The 23,913-nt window shown below is 45.4% G+C and overlaps 1 protein-coding gene across 1 annotated transcript; it reads left to right on the forward strand.

The window, feature by feature from the left end:
• Positions 1 to 1,261: 1,261 nt before the first annotated feature.
• Positions 1,262 to 2,239, forward strand: LOC118581526 (olfactory receptor 287). Its single transcript, XM_036183739.1, has one exon. It carries the CDS (start codon positions 1,286 to 1,288, stop codon positions 2,237 to 2,239), a length of 954 nt encoding a protein of 317 aa, XP_036039632.1. The 5' UTR covers positions 1,262 to 1,285.
• Positions 2,240 to 23,913: the final 21,674 nt, after the last annotated feature.

Below are 23,913 nucleotides of genomic sequence, written 5' to 3' on the forward strand. Positions count from 1 at the left end.
GAATGCATGTGCGCGTGTATGTCTGCATAGTGTGCATTTGTGCATGGCTAGAAGAGGGAGAAATGACAGGAAGATGCCTCTGGGCTCTGAGCCAGAAGATTAGCCGATGTCTATGTAGTCAGCCCAGGAGCAGCTGGCTCTGGGAAGGGGTTGGGGGAATGTGCTGATACCCTGGGCTTTTTGGGTTGCAGGACCCATTAAACACCCTTTTTACCCACCAACACATCCATGCACACTGAAGCACCCAGGCCTTACCCAACAGCCTCTGGCCAGAGAAGTGAGAGCGACAGCTCAAAACTTATTTATTTATGTTATTCATTTGTGTGTGTGTGTGTGTGTGCGCGTGCGTGTGTGTGCGTGCGTGCGTGTGTGTGTGCGCGTGTGTGTGTGTGTGTGCGTGTGTGCGTGTGCGCGTGTGCGTGCGTGTGCGTGTGTGTGCGCGTGTGCGTGTGTGTGTGTGCGCGCGTGTGTGTGTGCGTGTGTGCGTGTGCGTGTGTGTGTGCGCGCGTGTGCGTGTGTGTGCGCGTGTGTGCGCGTGTGCATGTGTGTGTGCGTGCGTGCGTGCGTGTGTGTGTGTGTGTGTGTGCGCGTGCGTGCGTGTGTGTGAGTGTGTGTGTGTGTGTGTGTGTGCGCGCGTGCTCATGAGTCAGTTTTCTCTTTCCACCATGTGGGTCCTGATGATTGAAGTCAGGCTTGGCAGCAGATGCCTTTACCCACTGAGCCATTTCACAGGCTCAGAGTGACAGCTTTTTAAATGCAAATTTTAGGAAGCCTGGCTCAATCCTTTCTCAACTAACAGTTTAAGGTTAGAGCCTGAGACAAAGAGGAGGTAGAGGAGAAGGAGGAAGAAGAGGAGGTTTCCTGTGGGCTCTACTACTGAAGGTATTGTTCTCTGTGTGGGGCATTTCATCTGTTTGTTGGACGACAATGCTGGAGATCAAGCATTAATAACTTCACTTGTGGAAACTCAATAGTTCCTGTCTTTTTCTAGGTTCCTTGACTCTGGAATTAGGACTTCTCTCCCCCAGGTGACAGACACTGTAGGATAAGGACACGGTGTCCCCTCCTCTCCTAGGCGACAGGCAATGGCTAGAAGGCATGCACACCTGGCTGAGGGGCTCCCTGCTGCATGGACATCGTTTATGCTGCCTATCAAGTTACTCTAAGGGGGGTTGGGCTTACCTGGGTCCTGGGATTGTAGGACAAGGTGAGTAGACTCCACAGAGAACAGAAAAGGGCCAGACCCTTCACTTCCTGAGACCCCTTCTTGGAAGCTTGGTAGTCCATGTCCCCCAAATATTCAATGGCTTGGGGTGCTGGCCAAAACCTGTCCACACCTGGACCTTTCATCTTGCTGGGCTTCCCTGGGCCACGGAGCCTGCGCATTGGGCTTTTCCTACTTTTCCTGGTCATGTATCTGCTCACAGTAGCTGGAAACCTAGCCATCATCTCTCTGGTAGGAGCACACAGAGGCCTGCAGACACCCATGTACTTCTTCCTCTGCAACCTCTCCTTCCTGGAGATCTGGTTCACCACAGCCTGTGTGCCCAAGACCCTGGCCACTTTTGTTCCCCTGGGTGGAGCTGTCTCCTTGGCTGGCTGCGCCACACAGATGTACTTCGTCTTTTCTCTGGGTTGTACCGAGTACTTCTTGCTGGCTGTGATGGCTTATGACCGCTACCTGGCCATCTGCCTTCCACTACGCTATGGTGGCATCATGACACCTGGGCTGGCAACACGGTTGGCTCTGGGATCCTGGCTGTGTGGCTTTTCTGCAATCACAGTGCCAGCTGTCCTCATTGCCCGCCTCTCCTTCTGTGGCTCACGTGTCATCAACCATTTCTTCTGTGACATTGCACCCTGGATAGTGCTGTCCTGCACTGACACACAGGTGGTGGAGCTGGTGTCCTTTGGTATTGCCTTCTGTGTCATTCTGGGCTCATGTGGTATCACTCTGGTTTCTTACGCCTACATCATCACTACCATCATCAAGATTCCCTCTGCTCAGGGCCGGCACCGTGCCTTCTCAACCTGCTCATCCCACCTCACAGTGGTGCTTATTTGGTATGGCTCCACCATATTCTTGCATGTGAGGACCTCGGTAGAGAGCTCCTTGGACCTCACCAAGGCTATCACAGTGCTCAACACCATTGTTACACCAGTGTTGAACCCTTTCATATATACCCTGAGGAACAAGGATGTGAAGGAGGCTCTGCGCAGAACAGTGCAGGGAAAGTGAGCCACTGCCTGCATGCATTTCCCCTCTGAGGCTGCTCTGCAGGACTTGCATTGACTGTCCTATGGGCCAGTGTCAATGTTCAGTACATTTCCCTCTCCACGGCTTAGAACAACAACCATTCCAGTTTCTACTCTCAGGGCTTTGTCCAGTAATGCTTGCTGTGATGCTCCTCCCCAACCCCTGCCCCCCAGCTTCAGGAATATTCTGGAAGGGAAAAAGAGAAACAGGGTTCTGGGTTCCTAGGAGATCCCTCTCAAGGAATATAAATATTGGACACTGCACCAGACTGGCCAGACTCCTTACTAGATCTTCCTCTTGGTCCAATAAAATCTTCACCAACCTACAGATGTCAGCAAGCCGTATCTGGGTCTCCAAGAAGGATATGCTAGGCTATCATGAGTCCATGCTTGCAGAAATTAACCATAGTGGCAAAAACCAAAACCAAACCAAAACAAAAAAGCCCCCAAACCAAGCATAGAAAGCTGAGAGGAAGCTGGCATCCTGCAAGGACTCTCTGGGCTCACACTAGGGTCTCAGGGCACATCCATCACATGTCATACCTTTTTGGGAGTGGAGGTACAGGAAGGGGTCAAAGGGATCATGGGGCCCTGGATACCTGTGTGGCTTCAGGCTCTGGTTGGAATTGAGGAAGGAACTGGGGTAATTCTCTCGTACATTGGTACTCATTCTTGGAGCAACACAGAAGGGATTTGTCACATCACTATTCTGAACCTGTGTCTTCATCCACAAATGGGACCATGACAGTACTGTCCCAAGGAACCCTTGTGAGTATGAATGACTGAGTGTGTCCAGAGTGCTTTGAGCAGGGGCCAGAAAACGCCTTTGATATTGTTTCATAATTTAGTAGATAAAGCCGTGTAGACTGTTTTATTTGTTTATTTAGAGACATTGACTAATGTGACTCAGGCTGGCTTCAGACTTGCTGTGTAGCTTAGGATGACCTGGAACTTCTGATCCTCTTGCCTCCAGCTCCCAATTGTTGAGTTTACAGGGGTGCACCACCAATGCTCAGGTTGTGGTGCTGGGACTTGAAGCCAGGGCTTCGTGAATACTAGACAAGTGCTCTACTGACCAAGTTATTCCCCCAGCTTGCAGACTGTCCTGTTCCCTCATTTTATCTTAGACAACCAATAGAGCCTGTGAGCTCTATCTTGTCCACCCTCATCTCTCAGCCCTGAGGAACCCTAGAGAGAGAGAGCTGGACTCCTTGGGGGGCTGCATTGAAAACAAGCGGTCCCTCATCTGAATTTGGAGAGGACCAGTGGCTCTGAGAGAGTTCGCACTTTCGGCTTTTTGAGGGCTGTGGCCAGATCATCTCTTGTCCACGTTGAGACATGAGCTGCCTGAGCCTGCCTGGCCTGTATATAGGGCTCAGCTATATACTGACCCCTGCCCAGAATGGAGCATAGGTGCAGACACCACCCACCTAGAATCCCCCATCATCCAAGATCTGGAGCCAGAGGATGTGCTGACCCTATGGCTTACACACACTCAACTGGACTTGTGCACACAGGCATCTCTGCTGCTGGCACTTGCGTGTCTTGTTTTTGTGGTTACTTTCTAAATGATGAATTAAAGAGCATCGGGTTCAGCCATTCATGTGTAATGGGTCCAAGCTCAGCACGCAACTTACTCAGGAGGGACTATTGGGTAACAGGGTGCTGGAGCAGGTCTACTGACTGGTAGGCCCTCCATATCCTCTCCAATATCACTTCTGGGCCTAATCACAGGCTGCCTCATTTAACACTCATCTGGCCCCATGTCCTAACTTCTTTTTTTTTTTTTTTTTTTTTTTTAACTTAAAAGACTTGTGGTTTATTTGGGGCCATGGTTTACAGAAGTCAGTCTATGGTTACTTGGCCACATTGGTTTGGGCCTAATAACAAAAGAACATTATGCCGGGCATGCCTTTAATCCCAGCACTTGGGAGGCAGAGGCAGGCAGATCTCTCTGAGTTCAAGTCCAGCCTGGTCTACAGAGTGAGTTCCAGGAAAGGAGCAAAGCTACATGGAGAAACCCTGTCTCAAAAAAACCCCAAAAAAACCAACCAAACAAACAAACAAAATTTCATTATGGTGGAAACACATGACAGAGAAAGGTGTTTGCTTTATAACCACAGAAACCCAAAGGGAGAGAAGGAGGCTCACTACCCCTTCAAGGGCATACCCCCAATGTCCTAACTTACTTCCCCTAGGCCCCACCTGCTTGAGGTTCCACCAGCATCCTATAGCAGCACCTGGGAACCAACCCGCTAACAGTGGGTGTTCAGAGGGTGTTTCAGATTGAAGCTATAACACACACTATTTATAAAACACTTTAGGAAACAGGAGCTGTAAAGAAATATTGGAAAGGTCATAAATTTAGTTTCATAAGAAGTCCCCGATATAAGTGGATATTTTCACCCCCAGAGATATCCTTGCCTACTCTAAAGTGTAAAAACAGCAAGGACAGGAAATTAGAATAAGAGGACACCAAAACCCACCCTACACTGCCCATGGAGTCAACCATGTGTTCCGTGGCAGCACAATGGCACATACAGCCAATGGTGAACTATACGATAGGGCCTCTTCTCAGAGATGGCTGTGTTCAAACACCAACACAGTTGATCATGAGTTTTTCAGCTGTGGCCACACTGTTTGCCTAGGGGCCATATCTTGTTTCACGGCAAATTGTACCAGAAGAAAACACTTCTGTGTCAATATTGAAGGTGTCTTAAGTGATTTGGTTACAAAATTCAGAGTAGGTTTGTGGAAAGTGAACTCTCCCCATCAGTGGGTGTTGCTGTATTCACAGGTGTCTGGGTGCATGCTTTGTCTGTGTATCCCATCTCTGGCACAGCTGTGGACACAGACCAGATTTTACTTTGCTTTTCCGAACAACAAGCTGGGCTGTGACCACAGCTCTACCTTTTTCAAGGTTTTCTAAACAGGACATCGTGTTTTGATTTTGTGCTTATTTATTTTGCTACTGTAAGAACTCCTGTCCTCTTAAGTTGTCAAAGAGTAACCCTTGGGCATAAATAATATAACGTGGAAATAACCACATGAGCTGTCTTGGCTGTGGTCCTGAAGTCAGGGACACAAGATGAAGCAGCTAAGTATTATTCTCCCTTTGGTGAAGTAGCTGCTATAGAACAAAGAGGAACAATCTCTATGGGAAGAAGCAAGATCCCAGTTGGCCAGCTAACCTAGCAATGTGGACCACCAAGGCCACCCAAAGACAGAAAGTGTCTAACGTGAAAGACTGGAACACATAGACCACCAATCACTTGGTTACTCTCACATGTCTCTTCTAGGTTCCTGACCATGATAGTCTGATGAGACCCAACTATCAGGGTAAGATTAGACCTACTGGGGAGGTACCCAGTGAGATATGGGGGGTCTTTAGACCACAATGAAGGTCTGATAGTCATGGAAGAAGAAATAGACTGGGGAAGAATTGATCAGGAAGGCCCATGCCGTAACTTTTATGCTTCCCTGATCTGTCCAACCCAAGGCCAAGGCCTGTATGATCCACTCTGACTTTTCTCTTTACTGTCTTCCAGAAGGGAAGCTCAAGGAGGGCATAGAAGCTCTTCTCTGCAGTGACCCCTGCCCAGAATGGAGCATAGGTGCAGACACCACCCACCTATAATCCCCCATCATTCAAGACCTGGAGCCAGAGGATGTGCTGACCCTAAGGCTTACACACTCAACAGGACTTGTACACTCAGGCACCTCTGCTGCTGACAATTGTGTATTTCATTTTTTGTGGTTACTTTCCAAATGATAAATTAAAGAGCATCAGGTTCAGCCATTCATGCTTGATGGAGACACCAATCACACACTACACCAATGTGGTTTCATGACTTCCAGCCTCTCTCAGGGGATAGGGGTAGTGGCAAGGATAGAGGGGGCTGTTCAGTGTCTGTGTTCTGCTGTGCAACAGCCTCTTTGCTGCTGGCTAACTAGACACTCTGAGATCCTAGTGATACACCTGAGGCATATATCAGGAATAGCGCCCGGGGACTCCTTAGTCCCCTCCTCCGTCATTCTGACATGGAACTGCTTTCACGGACTTCTTTACCAATTCCTCTCCTTGGAAACTGTGGCCACTAGTGGGTGGCCCCAAGAGAGACAGCATAGGTGATTGGGTGCAGGGAGGCAATCAGTGCCTTCCTGGCCACCTCACTTTGGGTCAAGGTGCTGGATGTAGCCTTGGGTGGAGGGTCCCACCTTTGTGCTTAACCTGGCAGAGGTCATCAAGTACCTCTCATCTTTGATAATGTTCTAGATTTTTATGGGCTGTGACAAGAGGCCACATTGTGCAGTGCTCAGGGTTTTGAATGGGCCCTGCAGTGTGCTCTGAACAGTAGTTCTGGGGAGTCCAGAGCCCCCTGGGACCTGCAGGTCTGTGCTTCCTGGGCCTCACATTTCCCAAGAAAGCATTTCCTGGAAATTCAACATTTTGGCACAGAATTTATTTCCTAGACTTAGAAATTACATGATTTTTGAATGGTGAAAGGGAAAACCCATTATTTTCTCATGACTGATTTTCCCCATATGATGAGTGTATTAGTCAGGGGTGTCTCTAAAGCAGATGTTCTCAACCTGTGTGTTGTGACCCCTTTGGTGGTCAAACGACCCTTTCACGGGTGTCACATATCAGATATTCTGCATATCAGATATTTACATTATGACTCCTAACAGTAGCAAAATCACAATTATGAAGTAGCAATGAAAATTTATGGTCGTGGGGGTCACCATAGCATGAAGAACTGTATTAAAGGGTCACAGCATTAGGAAGGCTGAGAACCACTGCTCTAAAGGAAAATAGCTGACAGGATGAACACACACACACACACACACACACACACACACACACACACACACAGGATTTATTGGAGTGCCTTGAATTTCCACATCACAGTCCTTCCCTAATGTGTCCAGGGCAGGAACTCAATGCAGGAAACTGGAGACAGGAACTAAAGTAGAAGCCATGGAGGAGTGTTGTTTACTGGATTGCACTTTCTCATTTGCTCTGTTTGTTTTCTTATCTATCCTAAGACAACTTGCCCAGGGGTGACATCACCCATAGTGGACTGGGATCTTCCACATTAATCCTTAATCAAGAAAATGTCTTACAGACTTTTCCATAGGTAATCTGGATGAAGGCATTGTTTCAATTTCAGTTCCTCTTCCCAGATAACTCTACCTTATGTCAGGTTGAAAAAAAATCTAACCAGAACAAAGAAAAAAATCTCATAGCTGTGTTGTTTTAGGCCAGTGGGCAGGAGCCATATTTCCATGGCAACAAGGAGGCTGTGTAGTGATTGATGGTTTGCATTTACTGATCTTCCTTGGTTGTCTGTTCATTCATTCATTCATTCACACATAAATACTTACTTATATTTTCAGGTTTTATTTACTTTTATTTTTTTAAAGATTTATTTATTTATTACACATACAGTGTTCTGTCTACATGCCAGAAGAGGGCACCAGATCTCATTATAGATGGTTGTGAGCCACCATATGGTTGCTGGGGATTGAACTTGGGACCTCTGGAAGAACAGCCAGTGCTCTTAACCTCTGAGCCACCTCTCATTTTTTTGAGAAAGGGTCTCATTATGTAGCCCTGGCTACCCTCAAACTCACAGAGATTCACCAGCGTCTGACTCCATGTGCTGGGATCAAAGATGTGTACCACCACACCTAGCCCCACCATTTACAATTTTTAAGCACTTATTTACTAATATGTATCTTTTAATTTATTTCTGATTAATAATAATTGTGTGTACTGTTGAAGCTCAATGTAATACTTTAAGGACATGTTCACAATTTCAAATGAGCAAGATATGTCAGTATTCTGTTGGGAATTTTTGTGTCTGTGCCCATGGGAGATGCTCACATGTAGTCCCCCCTCATAAAGTCCTAGTCAGGATTGAGTGGTCAGGTGATACTGGTCTTGCAGAATGAGTCAGGAAATGTCTCTTAGAGAGATTTTTACAGAACTGTATAACTGTATAACTTAAACATGTTTGGCAGAATTCACTAAGGAACATGGCTGGGTCTGGGGCTTTCTCATTTGAAAGATTGTTGATTGGTTCAATTTTTTTCAGGGGACATGTGAAACTTTTAAAGAATTTGAGAAACCCTAATTGATTTGCATCATCATCATCATCATCATCATCATTATTATTATTAGTAGTAGTATTTGTTTTTTTGAGACAGGGTTTCTCTGTAGCTTTTGGAGTCTGTCCTAGACTAGCTCTGTAGATCAAGCTGGCCTTGAACTCACAGAGATCCACCTGCCTCTGCCTCCCGAGTGCTGGGATTACAGGCGTGCACCACCACTGCCCGGCTTTGCCGTATTATTAAAGCACACATGTCCATGCATGTTAGTAGTTTAGTGTATGTTTAGATGGTTTAGAGACATTTCCTTATTCACCCATAAAAATGTAATCACAGTGCTAGAATTTTGTACCCTCCTAGAAAATACTGATGTTTATTTGCCAGTATCAATTCTTCCTAGACAGAGGATCCTGAGAACAGATCAGCAGTTCTTATCTGTGTCAACCGTTAACACTGTCATCCAACCATCCCCCAGCTCAATAAGTCAGCTACCCATCCAGCCACCCACCCATTTACCTATGTCTCTGTTTGTTCACCCACACATCCATCTATCCACTCACCAACTCATCAATGGATCCAACGATCCATCAGTCCATCCATCCATCCATCCATCCATCCATCCATCCATCCATCCATCCACTCACTTACCCATTCATCTGTCCACCCATCCATTCACCCACCCATACCTCCCTCCACTAATCCAACAATCTATAAACTCACCCACTTACTATTTACACACCCATCCATTCACCTGCCTATTCATCCATCATCCATCCATTAATCTATCCACCTATCCACTCTTCCACACATCCATTTGTTTATCTATCTATCTATCTATCTATCTATCTATCTATCTATCTGTCTATCCACCCTCCATTCATCCACCAACCCACCCACTCTTTGAAGGTTAAATCTTTTAGTCTCTAGGACAGGGTTGAAGTAAAGAAAGATTCTTCCTGCAGGACCCATAGACTCTGGATGCTGTTCATCTGCATCTGTTATTCCAGTATCATTTCCTTTAAGTGTGATATAGTCTTAATCTTGATCTCATGTGTTCCTTGTCAGTTCTTAATTTAAAAGGGTATTGTTGGTAGGCTACTTTCTCTCCTAAGGTTTATGTGAGATTTGCTTGAACAAACACTAATATTGAGATCTAAGGAAGCTGTGTGCTCCAGTTCAATTTTATTTATGAGTTGTATCTTTGTCTTTACTTTAATTATTGTTTATGGACATATCCAGTCAATTATCAGTCAATAAAGACTTGAATAACCCTGTGTTTGCCAGAGCCTAGGTTAAGGGAATGGGTTACTATTGCTCCAATTCCATGGTTCTGGCTCTGGATTCCTGTCTCATTATGGATGTGTGGGATGAAGGTTCACAAGTCAGTTTGAGAATGTGCCTTTGCTCCCGTTGAGATACAGAATATACTCATATTTAAGATAAGAATTCATAGTGTATTGGCACATGTCTGTAATTCCAGCCCTTGGAGGGGCTAAGGCAAGAAGATTGTCCTGAGTTCCAGGCCAGCCTGGGCTATGTATGAAGACCTTGCCTTAAAACAAAGCAAAACAAAACAATGAAACAGATCAGGATCCATATTAAATGTTAAAATTTCCATCTTTGTTCATTGTTTTCTTTATTCTAGGTGTAGGAATGTTCTGTCAGGTTAGTGCTCACCTTGCTTTGGGACACTGTTCCTCCCTGGGACAAAGTGGTCTTCCTTAGGTTGCTCAGGACTGTGGTTCCTGCTCAGGCCTGTCCAGCTAACCTGCCTGGCTGTGGACATGGTTGAGAGCTCAGCCCATCAGAAGGCAGCATTTCTCACTTCTGTAAATACAGATTCACAAGTGGAGTTCAGAATTCACAGGCAACTCAGGCCAGGCTCAGGTCAGGTTCTCCACAGGACATCAAAGGCCCAACTCACCTCCAGTGGTGTTTTGTGGGCAAAGGGTGGAGATTCTGAAGCCATTCTGCGGACAGAATCTTCAGGTGGCCCCATAAGCAGGTGGGAGGTTGGCATTAGTTAGGCCTTTTCTCAGAGGTATTCATACAGTAGGAGGGTGCCAGGGGCTGCCCATTTCCTTCTTGACATGCTGGTTTGCTTGGATTTGCTCCCAGAGTTAAGTAAGTAAACCCTTGTTCAGTTTATTAGGACCAGTAACTGTCCACACCCGTTTCTTTCCAAAGCCTTACCCCAGACGAAACAGAAAATGAACAAAAGAATTAAGGATGCTGGCCTGCTGGGTCTGTCTCTGCTCTTTGGGAACAGTTGTGATCTGGCCATGGCAGACCCCATGCTACTACAAAAGTCCCTGCAGGGTCTGGAGAGATGGCTCAGCAGTCAAGAGCACTGGTTGCTCTTCCAGAGGACCCAGGTTTGATATCCAGCACTCACATTACAGCTTACAACTGTCTCTTAGTCCATTTCCAGGAGATCTGGTACCCTCTTCTGGCCTCCATGGGCACCAGGAATGCAAGTGGTACCCAGACATATATGCAGACAAAACACCTATACACACTGAGAAATAGATACATAAATAAAAGAACCACTGCAAAGGCGGCACTTGCATTGTTGGAGACACAAGAGGATACTCCAGGTGCTCTTCCTGACAGGCCCCACAGCTTAAACTTCTGTGGGGGTCTCACCAAAGGGTGGGCCAAGTTTGCTCTTTTGACAATGGTCTGACAAGTGCCTATGGAGTTTTAGAGTTGGTCTGGGGGTTGAACCCTTGAACTGAGGCTGAGCCCGTGACCTTTCACATGTTGAGTGAGTGCCGCACCACTAAGGTACATATCCAACCTCTCTTCCCAAATTAAAATAAAGTCATCTCACAAAGTAATGGATGTCTCTGTGGTGTTTTCATGTGTACATGCCATTCTATTTTGTTCTGATGTGTATCCCGAATCCCTCCCTGTTGCCTCTGTTCCTCTCATGTTGGTCCATTGTCTCTCTGCAAATAGTTGATGCTGTCCTGTGACATGCACTCAACTCCGTAACCTCCGCTTAAGAGCTGTCTTAAGATCATGTCTTAAGATCAAGATGGCTTCAGCTCCTTACATTTATTTTTTTATTTAAAATTTTATTTATCTTTTATTTATGTGTCTGTGGATATCCCCCTAACAGTGTGTGTGTGTGTGTGTGTGTGTGTGTGTGTGTGTGTGTGTGAATGTCCGTGCATGCGTGTGTGAATTTGAGTGTGTGTATGAGCGAATCTCTCTCTCTCTCTCTCTCTCTCTCTCTCTCTCTCTCTCTCTCTCTCTCTCTCTCTGTGTGTGTGTGAATGTCCATGCATGTGTGGGTGTCAGTGGAGGCCAGAAGAAGGTTGGATTTCCTGGAGTTGGAGTTACATGCAGCTGTGAGCTGCTTCTGTGGGTGCTGGGAACAAAATTCCAGTCCTTTGGAAGAGCAGTGAATACCCCTAACCACTTGACAATATCTCCAGCCTTCTAAATTTATTTTAATTATTACTTTGAGACAATGATTTTTTTTTTCTAACTTGCCCATTCTGAGTTTGAACTTTCTCTGTAAACAAGACAGGTATTAATTTACAACCTTGCTGCCTTGGTCTCTGGAGTAGCCAGATTTCAGGTCTGTACTACCATGCTTAGCCAGAACACTCACTTTGTGGCAGAGATTTGAAGGTAGAGTTTGAAGGGACAAAAACAGGGCCAGGTGTTACTTGGGAAATAATCCAGGCTGGCAGAGGAAGGCACAGGATCTGCTGTCTTCTGGATCCCAGGAAAGACAAGGAGTACAGGGGAAGATATTCTCAATACAGACTCTGCTAAATATATCCTTCTGGATGTCATCAGTCATGGTAGAGAATAAGCCATCACAAACCCTTTGAACCATATGCTTCAGTAATTATGAACAGTAGATGTGAATACTGCTCCCCTCTGTCTTAAGCGAATTGATATATGATAAAGCTAACTTACACAGGGAACTCTGAGTCAAGGGCATGTTTTGAAAAGACAACAATATCATTATTGCTTCTGAAGTAATTGTGGTGATCTAATGGACCACCATTATTCATATTTCTTCAGCACTGAGACTGTTTTTCACGGCAGAACCTTCTAAATCAGGATCAAAGCATAGTCTGTGTACAAGAACCTTCATGGCCCTGAGCATCTGGGATGTGTGGTGTGTCAGCTAGGGCATGGAGAGATGCTGGGTGACCCATCTGGGAGGCTGGGGGTGCCTCACACTTTGCAGATGGCAAGGACTCCTACAGACTTTAGGGCCTGCTGGCCACTTCCAGAGTTTCCCCATGCAGCTGGAAATGTGAGCTGCTGACGTCCCATGTGAATGACTGGGCAGTGGGTACGTTTGGCCACCTGCTGGTTGCTCCTGGTGCCAGACCACTTTTATATATTTTATATAAAAGTCCTTTTCCAATTTCTCTACTGCCCAGCAAGTGGGTGCTCCTTAGCCCACAAAGCCAGTGATGGGTTACAGTTTCTTCCCCAAGTGGTCTATGGGCCAAAAGGGGCACCCACTGACGGGACTCTTGCTAAGGGGCAATCCCCCCCGCCAAGGGGATGCTTGTTGAGAGATCTATACCAAAAGACATTTGCTGAGTACATACTCACTAAGGGGACACTTGCTCAGGCTCACTCTTTGAGGAGACATTGGCGAAGGATACTTGCTGAGCAGGCGTTAGCTGAGGGGACATTTTTCTCCCGGGACAGCCTCTCAGGGGATGCTGGCTACGAAGGCACCAAGGGGCCCATCTTCTCTAAGCACTTGTTGAGGGACTTCTGCTGAGACCCTGCCCCTGACTGCTAGAGGGCCCTCCCCACACCTAAATCTAGCGACTCTTGCGCTAAGGAACCTCAGCGTTCCTGCTGCTGCAGCTAACAGGCCTGTGTAGGCAGCAGGTGGCAGTAGTTCACCTCTGGGGAGCGTGGGAGAGCAGCTCTGCTCCCTGTGCTCAAGCCCCTGCTATCATCACTCACACAGGGGAAGCCTCACTCTTGTCTCTTCCTTAACCTGCTCTCCCCGAGGGACTGGCAGCACTGTATGAGGAATGCTGCTTTTATTATGATTATTTTATTTTGAGCTTTGTTTCTGATAAAAAGTTCATGGGCTTTTGGTAACTGGGGAATAATGTACAAACCTCTTGGTGCCCAATCAGACTTACAGCGTGCAAAGGTTTCAGCCAACTTCTGTGAGAAGTTTTAAGAGCCAGGGGACTACCTGCTGCTTTCCCTGGGGCTCCATTAAAAAGCAGGTGGGAGGGGCTGTGGGAGGCTGAGCAGCCATGGGGCTGGCCACCTTGCCAGACTCTAGGTCCATCAGGAAATCAGTGCTTCTGGCTCGTTAGGCAAAAAGAGTTCCGGGTACCATCATGGATGGCGAAAACTATTCCAACTAATAATGTTTCAAATTCATCAAGGAATTAATTATTTCAGAGCATTTAATTAATTTTAAACAAGCAATTATATATCAGGCAACAAGCCTTCCTGAAGGGAAATGGCAGATTGAGGTGAACTCATTTATGTAGAGGTTGTTCCTCTCAAAATGCCACCCAGGGGAGGGGCAGTGAGAAGATGGTCCTGGCTTGGCAGCCATCTTGCTTCCCGTCTTTGTGGAATTTGCCTCCTGCCTGCTGGCTGCACTGTAGCTCACCTGGAGTCTCCAGTATGTCACAGAATAAAGCATGCCCTCATGTACGTGGAATCTGGCCTTTCCTGGACACAACCAAACCATAGAAAGGGCTCTACACGCTGCTCTTCAGGATGTTGGGGATTTCCAGCCATTTCTTTTACGATCCATATTTTAAAGGAACCACATCCTTTTTCTAGGTGTGCAAACTATTTATTGAAGTGCATCATACACTTAGCAAAGTGCCAGAGCTGTAAAGGTAGGATTTGATAAGTTTCATAAACTGAGCATGTGGACGTATCCGGTCGAGAACTGGCGGAGCAAGCTGCTGGCCCCAGTCTCCCTTGTCTCCATCTGTGTGGTCTGCAGGTTCTCTGTGTTGTTCTGTGGGATGTTGACCACTTCTCACTGATGACTGTATCTGTTGCCTTGGCTGGGAGCAGTTGCATTTCCTCCATTATTTGGCTATTAAACATGATATTTTGGGCCGGGTGGTGGTGGCGCACGCCTTTAATCCCAGCACTCGGGAGGCAGAGCCAGGCAGATCTCTGTGAGTTCGAGGCCAGCCTGGGCTACAGAGCGAGGTCCAGGAAAGGCTACACAGAGAAACCCTGTCTCGAAAAACCAAAAAAAAAAATGATATTTTGATGGTAACTATATGAATGGGGGAGATGTGCATGTTGGCTGTGTCTGAGAGCACAAATATGTGGCCATTGGGATGTAAGTAGTTATCCAAAGTCCTATTCTGTTGTCCAGGCCTTTGGGAGTGCATATGTTCTTATCCTCTCACTGACCTGGATCTTGCAAATGGTAATCCATGCAGTCATCACTTCATACCTTCCTCTTGTTGACCATTTGAAATGAATGTATCCGTCTGACAAGCTCCACTGAGGTCTTCAGACATGCTGTGTGGGGCCATCCATGAGTGTCATGAGCCTTACTATGAGTGTCTGCTCAGAGGCTATGAAAACTTTCTTCATGCATGGATAGCCTGGGTAGAGTCGAGGTTCTATGGCCCTGAGCAAACCTACAGGCTTTAGTTTCTCATCTGGACTCCAGTGTGGTTATCATACTATATAGTCTTTGTATTGATCCAGTGAGAGAGATGGAATCCCCTTGCAGTGGAATCTCAGGGTCTGGGGTCCAAGCATCTGTGCACACATCCATTCCACCCACATAGAGCATTTCCTTTATGGCTGGCTTTGGCTGAGAGGAGGAATTGATGGAGACACATTGCTATGTGGTCCCAGCTTGGCGATGGGAGGATCATGATGAGTTTTCTTCATTCTGGGGAAAATTCATGACCCTGGCTGCTTAGTGATTTGAGAGCTTGTCTGGGGATACTGTTTGCCTGATTTGTTGCTGGGCTGCTCTGCACACAATCTTTTATGTAAAAATGTTCTTTTTGGCAGAAACCCCCATTTAATCTATGCTTACTCATTAGCCATCGTGATCACTGTTGCTATGATTCACACCTACATTAACCATTTTCTTTATGTTGCTGTGCATGTGAGCCTCTGTGGGGAGCAGGCTGGTGAGTTTAGATCTGGGCTGAGGCTTTTGATATGCAGGGGTCTTGGGTCACAGGTACCAGAGTACTGGGTCAGACAAGTACCAGAGCCTCTCCTAGGCAGGAAAAGAAATCCCTGCTTATCTCTGTTGCTCAGATATCAGTTTATATAATACACTTTGTGATGGACAGATAAGTTCTCCAGTCCTTAAGTGAGCTGGAAGTAAACTATCTCTGGCCATAGTGGCTTACTTTGGAAATACAGCATGGAAGTGTCCCACATAAGCATTTAAACACAAACTTAATGTGACCCAGCAACTCCATAGCCAGGTATTTAGCTCTTATCCTTCTGTGCAAAGACATTATGTATGTTTTAAAATTATATTTTAACTAACAATAATAGCTAATGTGGATATCATAGAGTGATAGATTAGGTTGATTAAGATATTAGTCATTACAGCTACAAGCCAAATGTAGTCTACAGCACTCAGCCTGTGAGGTGAAACACTCACAACATAGGTGAAATGCAAATAGCCTGTTAAGTGAAACATGAAGGATGCTGTGTCAGTCAGTCTCTTTGTGTGTGAAGAGGAAGATGGAGGGGGAGAGGCAGGACAGAGCTTGTGGGCAGAGGAAACCGGGTGTTTAGCTACAGGGGGTTGTAGGATCAGGGACAATCCTGATTTGATTACAGTGCACACATTATATTTTACTCAGTGACCAGAGTCCATTACACTATACATTTCACAGAGTGAATTTTATTGCATGCCAATAATACATTAATAAGAACTGGGATGGCTTAAAGATGCCATTGCAATCTCATAAAATGAAATCCTCCAGTTTGCTGCAGAGTCCACCAGCCACCACAGGGCAGCTTGGCCACATCCTGGGAGCTCAAGCCTCATTGGGCACCTGCAGGGCAGAGTTGGCTGCTATCAAGTGTGGTCTTTCTTCTTCTCAGCCTTCAGGTTATTTGTGACCCTGGATCTATCCAGTTAGTCTGTCTCTTCTCATGGTGTGGTTGGGTTCTAAGCAAATGGCAAGAGAACAAGTTCATAAATGACAAATGGAAACACTCACAGCTCTAATCTTCTCCCCAAGGCACATCTGTAGACTTTCTGTTGGTCAAGAACATGCTGTGCCTGCACACAGAATCTGGTTGGAGGGGACTCAAAGTTTAGAGACTCAAGGAAGTAGGTCTTGGGTCATGTCATTGATCTTGACCCAAGGATGACAAAGAATACTTGGAAGCAGAGGTGGGACTGTAACATCTCCACTGCCACTTCAGGGACTGAGCAGCTGGAACCAATCACCTGCAGCTGCTGTTGCTCCTCAAAAACACTCAGTCTTTATCGACTTATGTTGAGCTGTGCCAGACCTCACAGCTCAAAGGTCCTGGGTGTGGCAGGAGATGACCCCTTATAGACAAGCAGATCCAAATACCCCAGTGTTGACCTCCTCCCTTATGAACCACTCATTTTCTTAAGATGATAATCTCATAAGAGATAGATATTCTCTCAAAACATAGCATGCCCTCAGATAAGAGGAAAAGGCAAGATGCATGCCAGTGTCTCAATTCTTCTGCAGACTGCTTTCACACAGAATATACTTGAAAAGTTGGAGTGGTGGCTGCCACATCCAGGTTTTTGGAGACTATCCGTGGCATTTGCTAATTATAGCCCCATGATTCCTCTGAGTTAATGCTATTATCATCCTTGCTTTGCAAGTGGAAAGTGGAAGAAGCCATGCTAGGTGCTGTCTGAGCAATGTACAACCAAGATTAAGTTGTCACAGCTGAATGACAACGGATGTGACCCAAGCAGGCTGTCTTCCACACTGCCCTTATGCTATGCTGGAAACACCATGACTGCTTAGGACTCTGTAGTAACTAAGTACATGGCATTGTTTCCCCTGGAGGTCACAGAGGCCACTGTTACTGTCCTGTAGATCAGGAAGACGAGGCTCCATGGAATTATGGAGGAAAAGATAGTATAATAACAGGAAGTGCAGATGGCTTTTGCCAAGTGTTCCTTGCACACCAGTTATACCAGTGCACAGTATTATTTAATTCCCACAATGCCCACACCTATCCTCAGCCTGGCATCAATGCAGTGGGTGGGAGTTCCTTATGTTGCTGATGCTAAGACAGCAGAGGCTTCTCCCATGTGAGGCCAGGATGGATAGTCAGTTATTGCCCCTCTAAGAGCGGGGTTAATTTGGTGTGATGCTGCACTCCGTGCCCTCTGTGTTCAGTTGAGCATGGTGCTGTACCTCAGGGTGACTCTTCAATGGTTAAAAATGGATTTGCAAGAAAAGTGATTAAAGGCATGTTAGGGTCCTTTCATTTTTTTGTTTTTTTGTTTTTGTTTTTTTTTGATAATCATAGGAATTGATCTTCCCATGCTGAGAAATCTGGAAGATCCAATAGCAGCCATAAAAGCCCGACTTCTCAAAGGCCTCAGAAGCTTGCAGTTTCTATGTTCTAAAGAGCAAGAATACAAGAGAGGGAAGCCCTAAATGAGAACCCTAAAACCCAGGGCCACTTTCCCCTGGAGGTAACTTCTGACTGTCTGAGACAGGTGGGGAGGGCAGAAACTGGGACTCAGAGCCTGGGATTATCCCTGATTTGGTCTTGACAAGGAGGGACATGTACCTAGAGGGAGAGGAAACTGGAAGTAGATTAGCCTTTTGAGACAGGGCCAGCTTTGGGTTACCTCAGCTGCTGAAGGTCCCTGGGGATTTGGACCTGTCAGTGATCCATCATAGTCACTGTCCAGGAACCAGGAGGAACCTTCTTTAGAGGATGACAATCCATTCAGAGCCTCAAATCATCTCTACAATAAAAAAATGCATGCTGTCTGTGATATTAGTGGGGGCACGGCAACTGGAGAGAGCAAATGGTGTGAGTCCCTCCATGTTCAAGTATGTGTTGACATTTAGGCAAGGCGGCCCTTGAGGTGTTGCTCACAAAGGGTTTGTTGGGGACCAAGAAATATTTTCTGATATTTGTTAAGATTGGCAGGTGTTTATGGAGACATTGCCAGTTAAACCCATGATGTGCCAATTTAATCAAGAATATCTTGAGATAAATGCATCATACAACTGAAATGTGCCAGTCTGCCACTTTTCTACCTGGAAGATAGCTTGTATTTGGAAGACTTCTGCCCCTTAAATACGTATGTTATCAAATGAACCACACCATGGTTTAATAAGTTGCATATAATTTCCTGTATGTCCCTTCAGAAACTAAGTAATTTGCATATTATTGATTTTTAGAGGATCTTGAAGCTAGGGTTTGTCTGTTATTAAGATCAAAGTATAAGCATATGTGTATTTGTATACACATGTATTTGCATATTTGTATGTATCTGCATATGCATGTATATGTGCATATATGTGTATATGTATATGTACTGTATCTTTAATTTTCAAATGGAAATTTCCTAAACATTTATTAAAGAAAATGTTGTTTTGCCATGTGGTTTATTACAAATGCATATTTAATGCCAAACCCCATTACAATAGCCAAACTGATGAGCAAAGAAGACACATTGAAAACTAAGAAAACAGATGGTAACAGGATAGTCCTCCACAATGGGGCTAATCAGAGGGAATTTGACGCACTTGTGTATAACACATGTGGAGGGTTGAACAGACACAGGTATAACACATGTGGAGGGCTGAACAGACACACATATAACACATGTGGAGGGTTGAACAGACACACGTATAACACATGTGGAGGGCTGAACAGACACACGTATAACACATGTGGAGGGCTGAACAGACACACGTATAACACATGTGGAGGGCTGAACAGACACACGTATAACACATGTGGAGGGTTGAACAGACACATGTATAACACATGTGGAGGGCTGAACAGACACACGTATAACACATGTGGAGGGCTGAACAGACACATGTATAACCCATGTGGAGGGTTGAACAGACACACGTATAACACATGTGGAGGGTTGAACAGACACACGTATAACACATGTGGAGGGCTGAACAGACACACGTAGAACACATGTGGAGGGTTGAACAGACACACATATAACACATGTGGAGGGTTGAACAGACACACGTAGAACACATGTGGAGTGTTGAACAGACACATGTATAACACATGTGTAGGGTTGAACAGACACACGTAGAACACATGTGGAGTGTTGAACAGACACACGTATAACACATGTGGAGGGTTGAATGGACACACATATAACACATGTCTAGGGTTGAACGGACACACGTATAACACATGTGGAGTGTTGAACAGACACACGTATAACACATGTGGAGGGTTGAACAGACACACGTATAACACATGTGGAGGGTTGAACAGACACACGTATAACACATGTGGAGGGTTGAACAGACACACGTATAACACATGTGGAGGGTTGAACAGACACACGTATAACACATGTGGAGGGTTGAACAGACACACGTATAACACATGTGGAGGGTTGAACAGACACATGTATAACACATGTGGGGGGCTGAACAGAAATAACACATGTGGATGGTTGAACAGATACATGTATAACACATAGGGAGTGTTGAACAGACACATGTATAACACATGTGGAGGGTTGAATAGACACACATATAACACACGTGGAGGGTTGAATAGGGAATTGAAGAAGTTAGCAGAACATTGGAAACAAAACCAAAAATTAAACAAACTCCTTCATGCCTTTAGAAATCATAGAACTGAAAACCACAGAAGTTGAAATAAAGAGCACAATGGATAGGTTTGGCAGAGGACCTAGCTAAGCAGTGCATCAGGGAAGAGGAAGATGGATGAAAAGGAAGCACCGTGACGGCGGCAGAGAGAAACACAAGAGTCATGGGAGGTCTCCCGAGATGGGTCAGCAGGCAAGGCACTTGCTGCTGAGGCTGGTGGCCTAAGTTTGGTCCCCGAACATTGTGACAGAAGGGAGGACCTGGTTCTGCAGGTTATCTTCTGACTTGGGTATGTACACAGTGACACATGTGTCTCCCCCAAATAAATAAATGTAGTAAATATGAAAGGAAAAATCACAGGTGGTGCATCCATCACCCCTGTGAGCCCAAGAACACACTTTCTTTTCCTTTTTGGTGTTTATCCAACCATTTGGTGTCTACAGTTCATCTCTGCCTTGTCTATGTTTTAAACATCTGTATTCTCTCCTGCCACATGGCACCCCCTCCAAGTGTATAGACCCACAGTGAAAACAACTGATTATTTCTCTGGATTCTGCAGACTGATGGGCATTTCCTAGGTTGCCCTCTCCTGGCTTCACCTCTGACATGACCTCTGGGCATAGGCTGGGGTAGAGGCAGCCAAGCTGCTCTTACAGTCTCTCACCTGGACACTTTTGTGGCATGGTGATCTCAGGTCTTTCTAGAGTGACAGCTCCTAATAGAATGCCACTTAGTGCCATGTCACAGCATGCCCAAGACCAGTCCAGAATGCAGTGTGAAGAAGCAGTTTTCACCTCTGGGTATATGAGCATCCATGTTACCCCACAGAGGCATTCAGTGTGGTAACAGAGCTCAGGACCATGTCTGGAACTGTATGGCTCCTCCATTTAGGCAGTTGTAGCTACCATGGCCAGCTTCCCAGGTTCTTGTGAGTCAAAGCTTTGCTCATAGCTACCTTCCCTCAGTGTTGGGCCTGTGGAGTTCATCTCTTAGATGTCACTGTCCTTGACTCTTCATTGACACAATGGCTATCTACTGATGAAACCCCAGCCTGATGGGCATTAGACTGTTTCAAGTGCAGCTGTTCAGATGCTGAGACCAAGCGTCCTTGTGTTTGGTGCCTGAGGTTGCATAGGATAGATGGCCTCTTGCTTGGGAGCCCAGCAGGACGAGGCCTTGCCTGTCCATGTTTATGGCGCCTGACCACCTCCTGAGGAGCACTAGTTATATCCGTGTGGCAGAGAGGGAATGTCCTTATCACTCTGTAGATTTGCCCCTGCTTGGCATTTCTGGTCTTTTTGCTTTTGTTGGTCACAGAGTCTTTGAACAGTTTCCTTCCTATTTTCTCAATTCTCAGTGAGGCTGAGGACCTTCAAGTCTGTTGACCTTCAGCTACCATCTTCTGTGAACTGTCTTTTTTTTTCTAACAGATCACCTCTGTTAGAGATAATTCTATCTTCACACATCCTAGATTTTTGTCAGTGAGGCAGGTAATTTCTTCTCCAACTTTGTGTTTGCTTTCAGACTTTTTGGTGTTTGTGGAAGTAGAGATGTTCGTAGTTCTATTTTTATTCATCTAATTTCTTTTAAGGGTAGTGCAGTCCCCCTGCCCCAAGATATAGTCACATTTTGTTTATGCCACAAACCTCACTGTGCCCATGGGTGCAGCTAACACACCACCAGGCTAAGCTCTGGTGTTTGAAAATGAGCTCTTTCCCCTCTGTTCTCAAACCCAATCTCCTCTGAGCATGGGGTTCACAGCATTAGGTTTCTGCACCATGACAGCACCACCGCACTGGCTTCTGACTTCCCAGGGAGCTTTCCTTTCTGTCTCCGGAGTTTCTTCTTGGACGTAGTGCTCTGCATGCCAAATGAGATGCTGTTCATCTTAAGTATGCAATGCCTCCAGGAACCTATGAATTTGTTTTGTGTCAATTCTGGAATGTTTTCATTCACCATCAAACATTTCTACATTCTTACATTCCAACAAAGATTTTTCTGGAGAAGGTTGGCCAGATAATCGCTATTTTCAACATTGGGCATCACTCACTTGCATTCCTCTCTACCACAGGATGGACATTAAAATGTTTTCACCTTCTGCTTTTCCATCTTCTGGCTGTTTCTCTGTGGTTATGTGAGCTTCCAAATAAAAAAAAAATTAAAGTGTAGATGATGGGGTAAACTGAATATAATTAAAGGAATTGTTCTAAGTCTCGCCAGTGAAACTGTCATTAAAATGAAGACGATGAGAAGTCTGTGTCCTGGGTGGAAAGCTGGGTCCTCAGTCTTCTTGTCACCTACCCCCAAACAACCACAGGCAGCTACTGATCTGTCACCATCTCTGCTGATCAGATTGTACCTCTTAGAGTTTTATATTGATAGAATCATGCACTGTCTGTTCTCCCTTCAACTATTTCTTCCTTCAGTATAGTTATCCTGACTTCACCTCTGTTGTGTGAATTGATGGTCCATTCTCCATGGCTGAGTGTTTCACGAGTTGCTCATGGTAAGGATACATCAGGCTTTGCTTACTCAGCCCCCTTCTGACGGACGTCTGAATTTTTCCACTTTCAGATTATTCTGCATGAAGCTGCTACGGTCTCACAACTTTACAAGGACCTATGTCCTCATGCTTCTTACAAGAAAAATGGCTGTGCTCTATCTTGGTTGTATGTTTAGGATTTAGAAAACTTCTACTCATTTTTCCAAGTGGCCGTTCTGTTTGTTTTCTGACAGCCATCCTGTGAGGCCCAGGTCTCCCAGAGCCTCACTCAAACTTGAGTGGTCAGCCTGTAATCTAAGCCACTGTACCAGATGTTAAGTGGTTTCTCGTTATGGTTTTCATTTGTGGTTCCTTAACGACTAGAGATGTTCATCATATTATTGTGTCTCTATTTTCTTTGTAAAATGCTCATTCAAATTGTCCATTTAGAAACACTTGAATTTTGCTTAACTCGAGATAGAGTCTTTTTTTCATGCGTATTTTATATTGGAAGTTTAGATTTTACATTTAGGCCTATGATCACATTTTTTAAAAAATATATGTGAATCTTTGTATGTGTTCGTATGAATACAGTGCTCACAGGGGCCAGAAGCTAGAGTTACAAGTGATTGTTAACCACCTAACATGGGTGCTGGGACCTGAACTTGGGTCCTGCTGAACCATTTCTTCAGTTTCCTTCCCCACCCCATGTAATGTGATGTAACCCAGACTGACCTGGAATTCACTATATAGCCTAAGCTAACCTTAAACTAACAGCACTCCTCCTGCCTCAGCCTCCCAAGTGCTGGGGTAAAAATCCATCATGAGCTATCATACCTTTTACACCTACTGACTGTTCTGGGGTGCTATTTTGAATTTACTTGTGTAGATGATGTGAGGTATTGAAGCCCATGTTTTGCAATCTGGGTATTTGTTGATTTTTTTTCCAGCATAATTTTTGGAAAAAGAAGTTCCTTTCTATACTGAATGCCCTTGAACCTCTGTTCAAGCCTATTGGTCTTGTTGGTGTGGTTCGTTTGTGCAGCCTCTGCATGGCTGTGGCTCATTTGTCTCCTTTACACCTCACTGCCTTGGCCATCACCTTCCCCAAAAGTCTGAGAACAGTCCTAAAAGTTGTCTGACTTTGTTGATGCTTTGGAGGTTGTTTTCAACATTCCAGATCCTCTGCTAAGGGTTTCTGAGAGAAGTCTGATGAGATTTTGATTGATGCTGTGTTTATGCCAGAGACTAATG

The sequence above is a fragment of the Onychomys torridus genome, chromosome 1, assembly GCF_903995425.1.
Source record: "Onychomys torridus chromosome 1, mOncTor1.1, whole genome shotgun sequence".
Taxonomy (NCBI): Eukaryota; Metazoa; Chordata; class Mammalia; order Rodentia; family Cricetidae; genus Onychomys; species Onychomys torridus.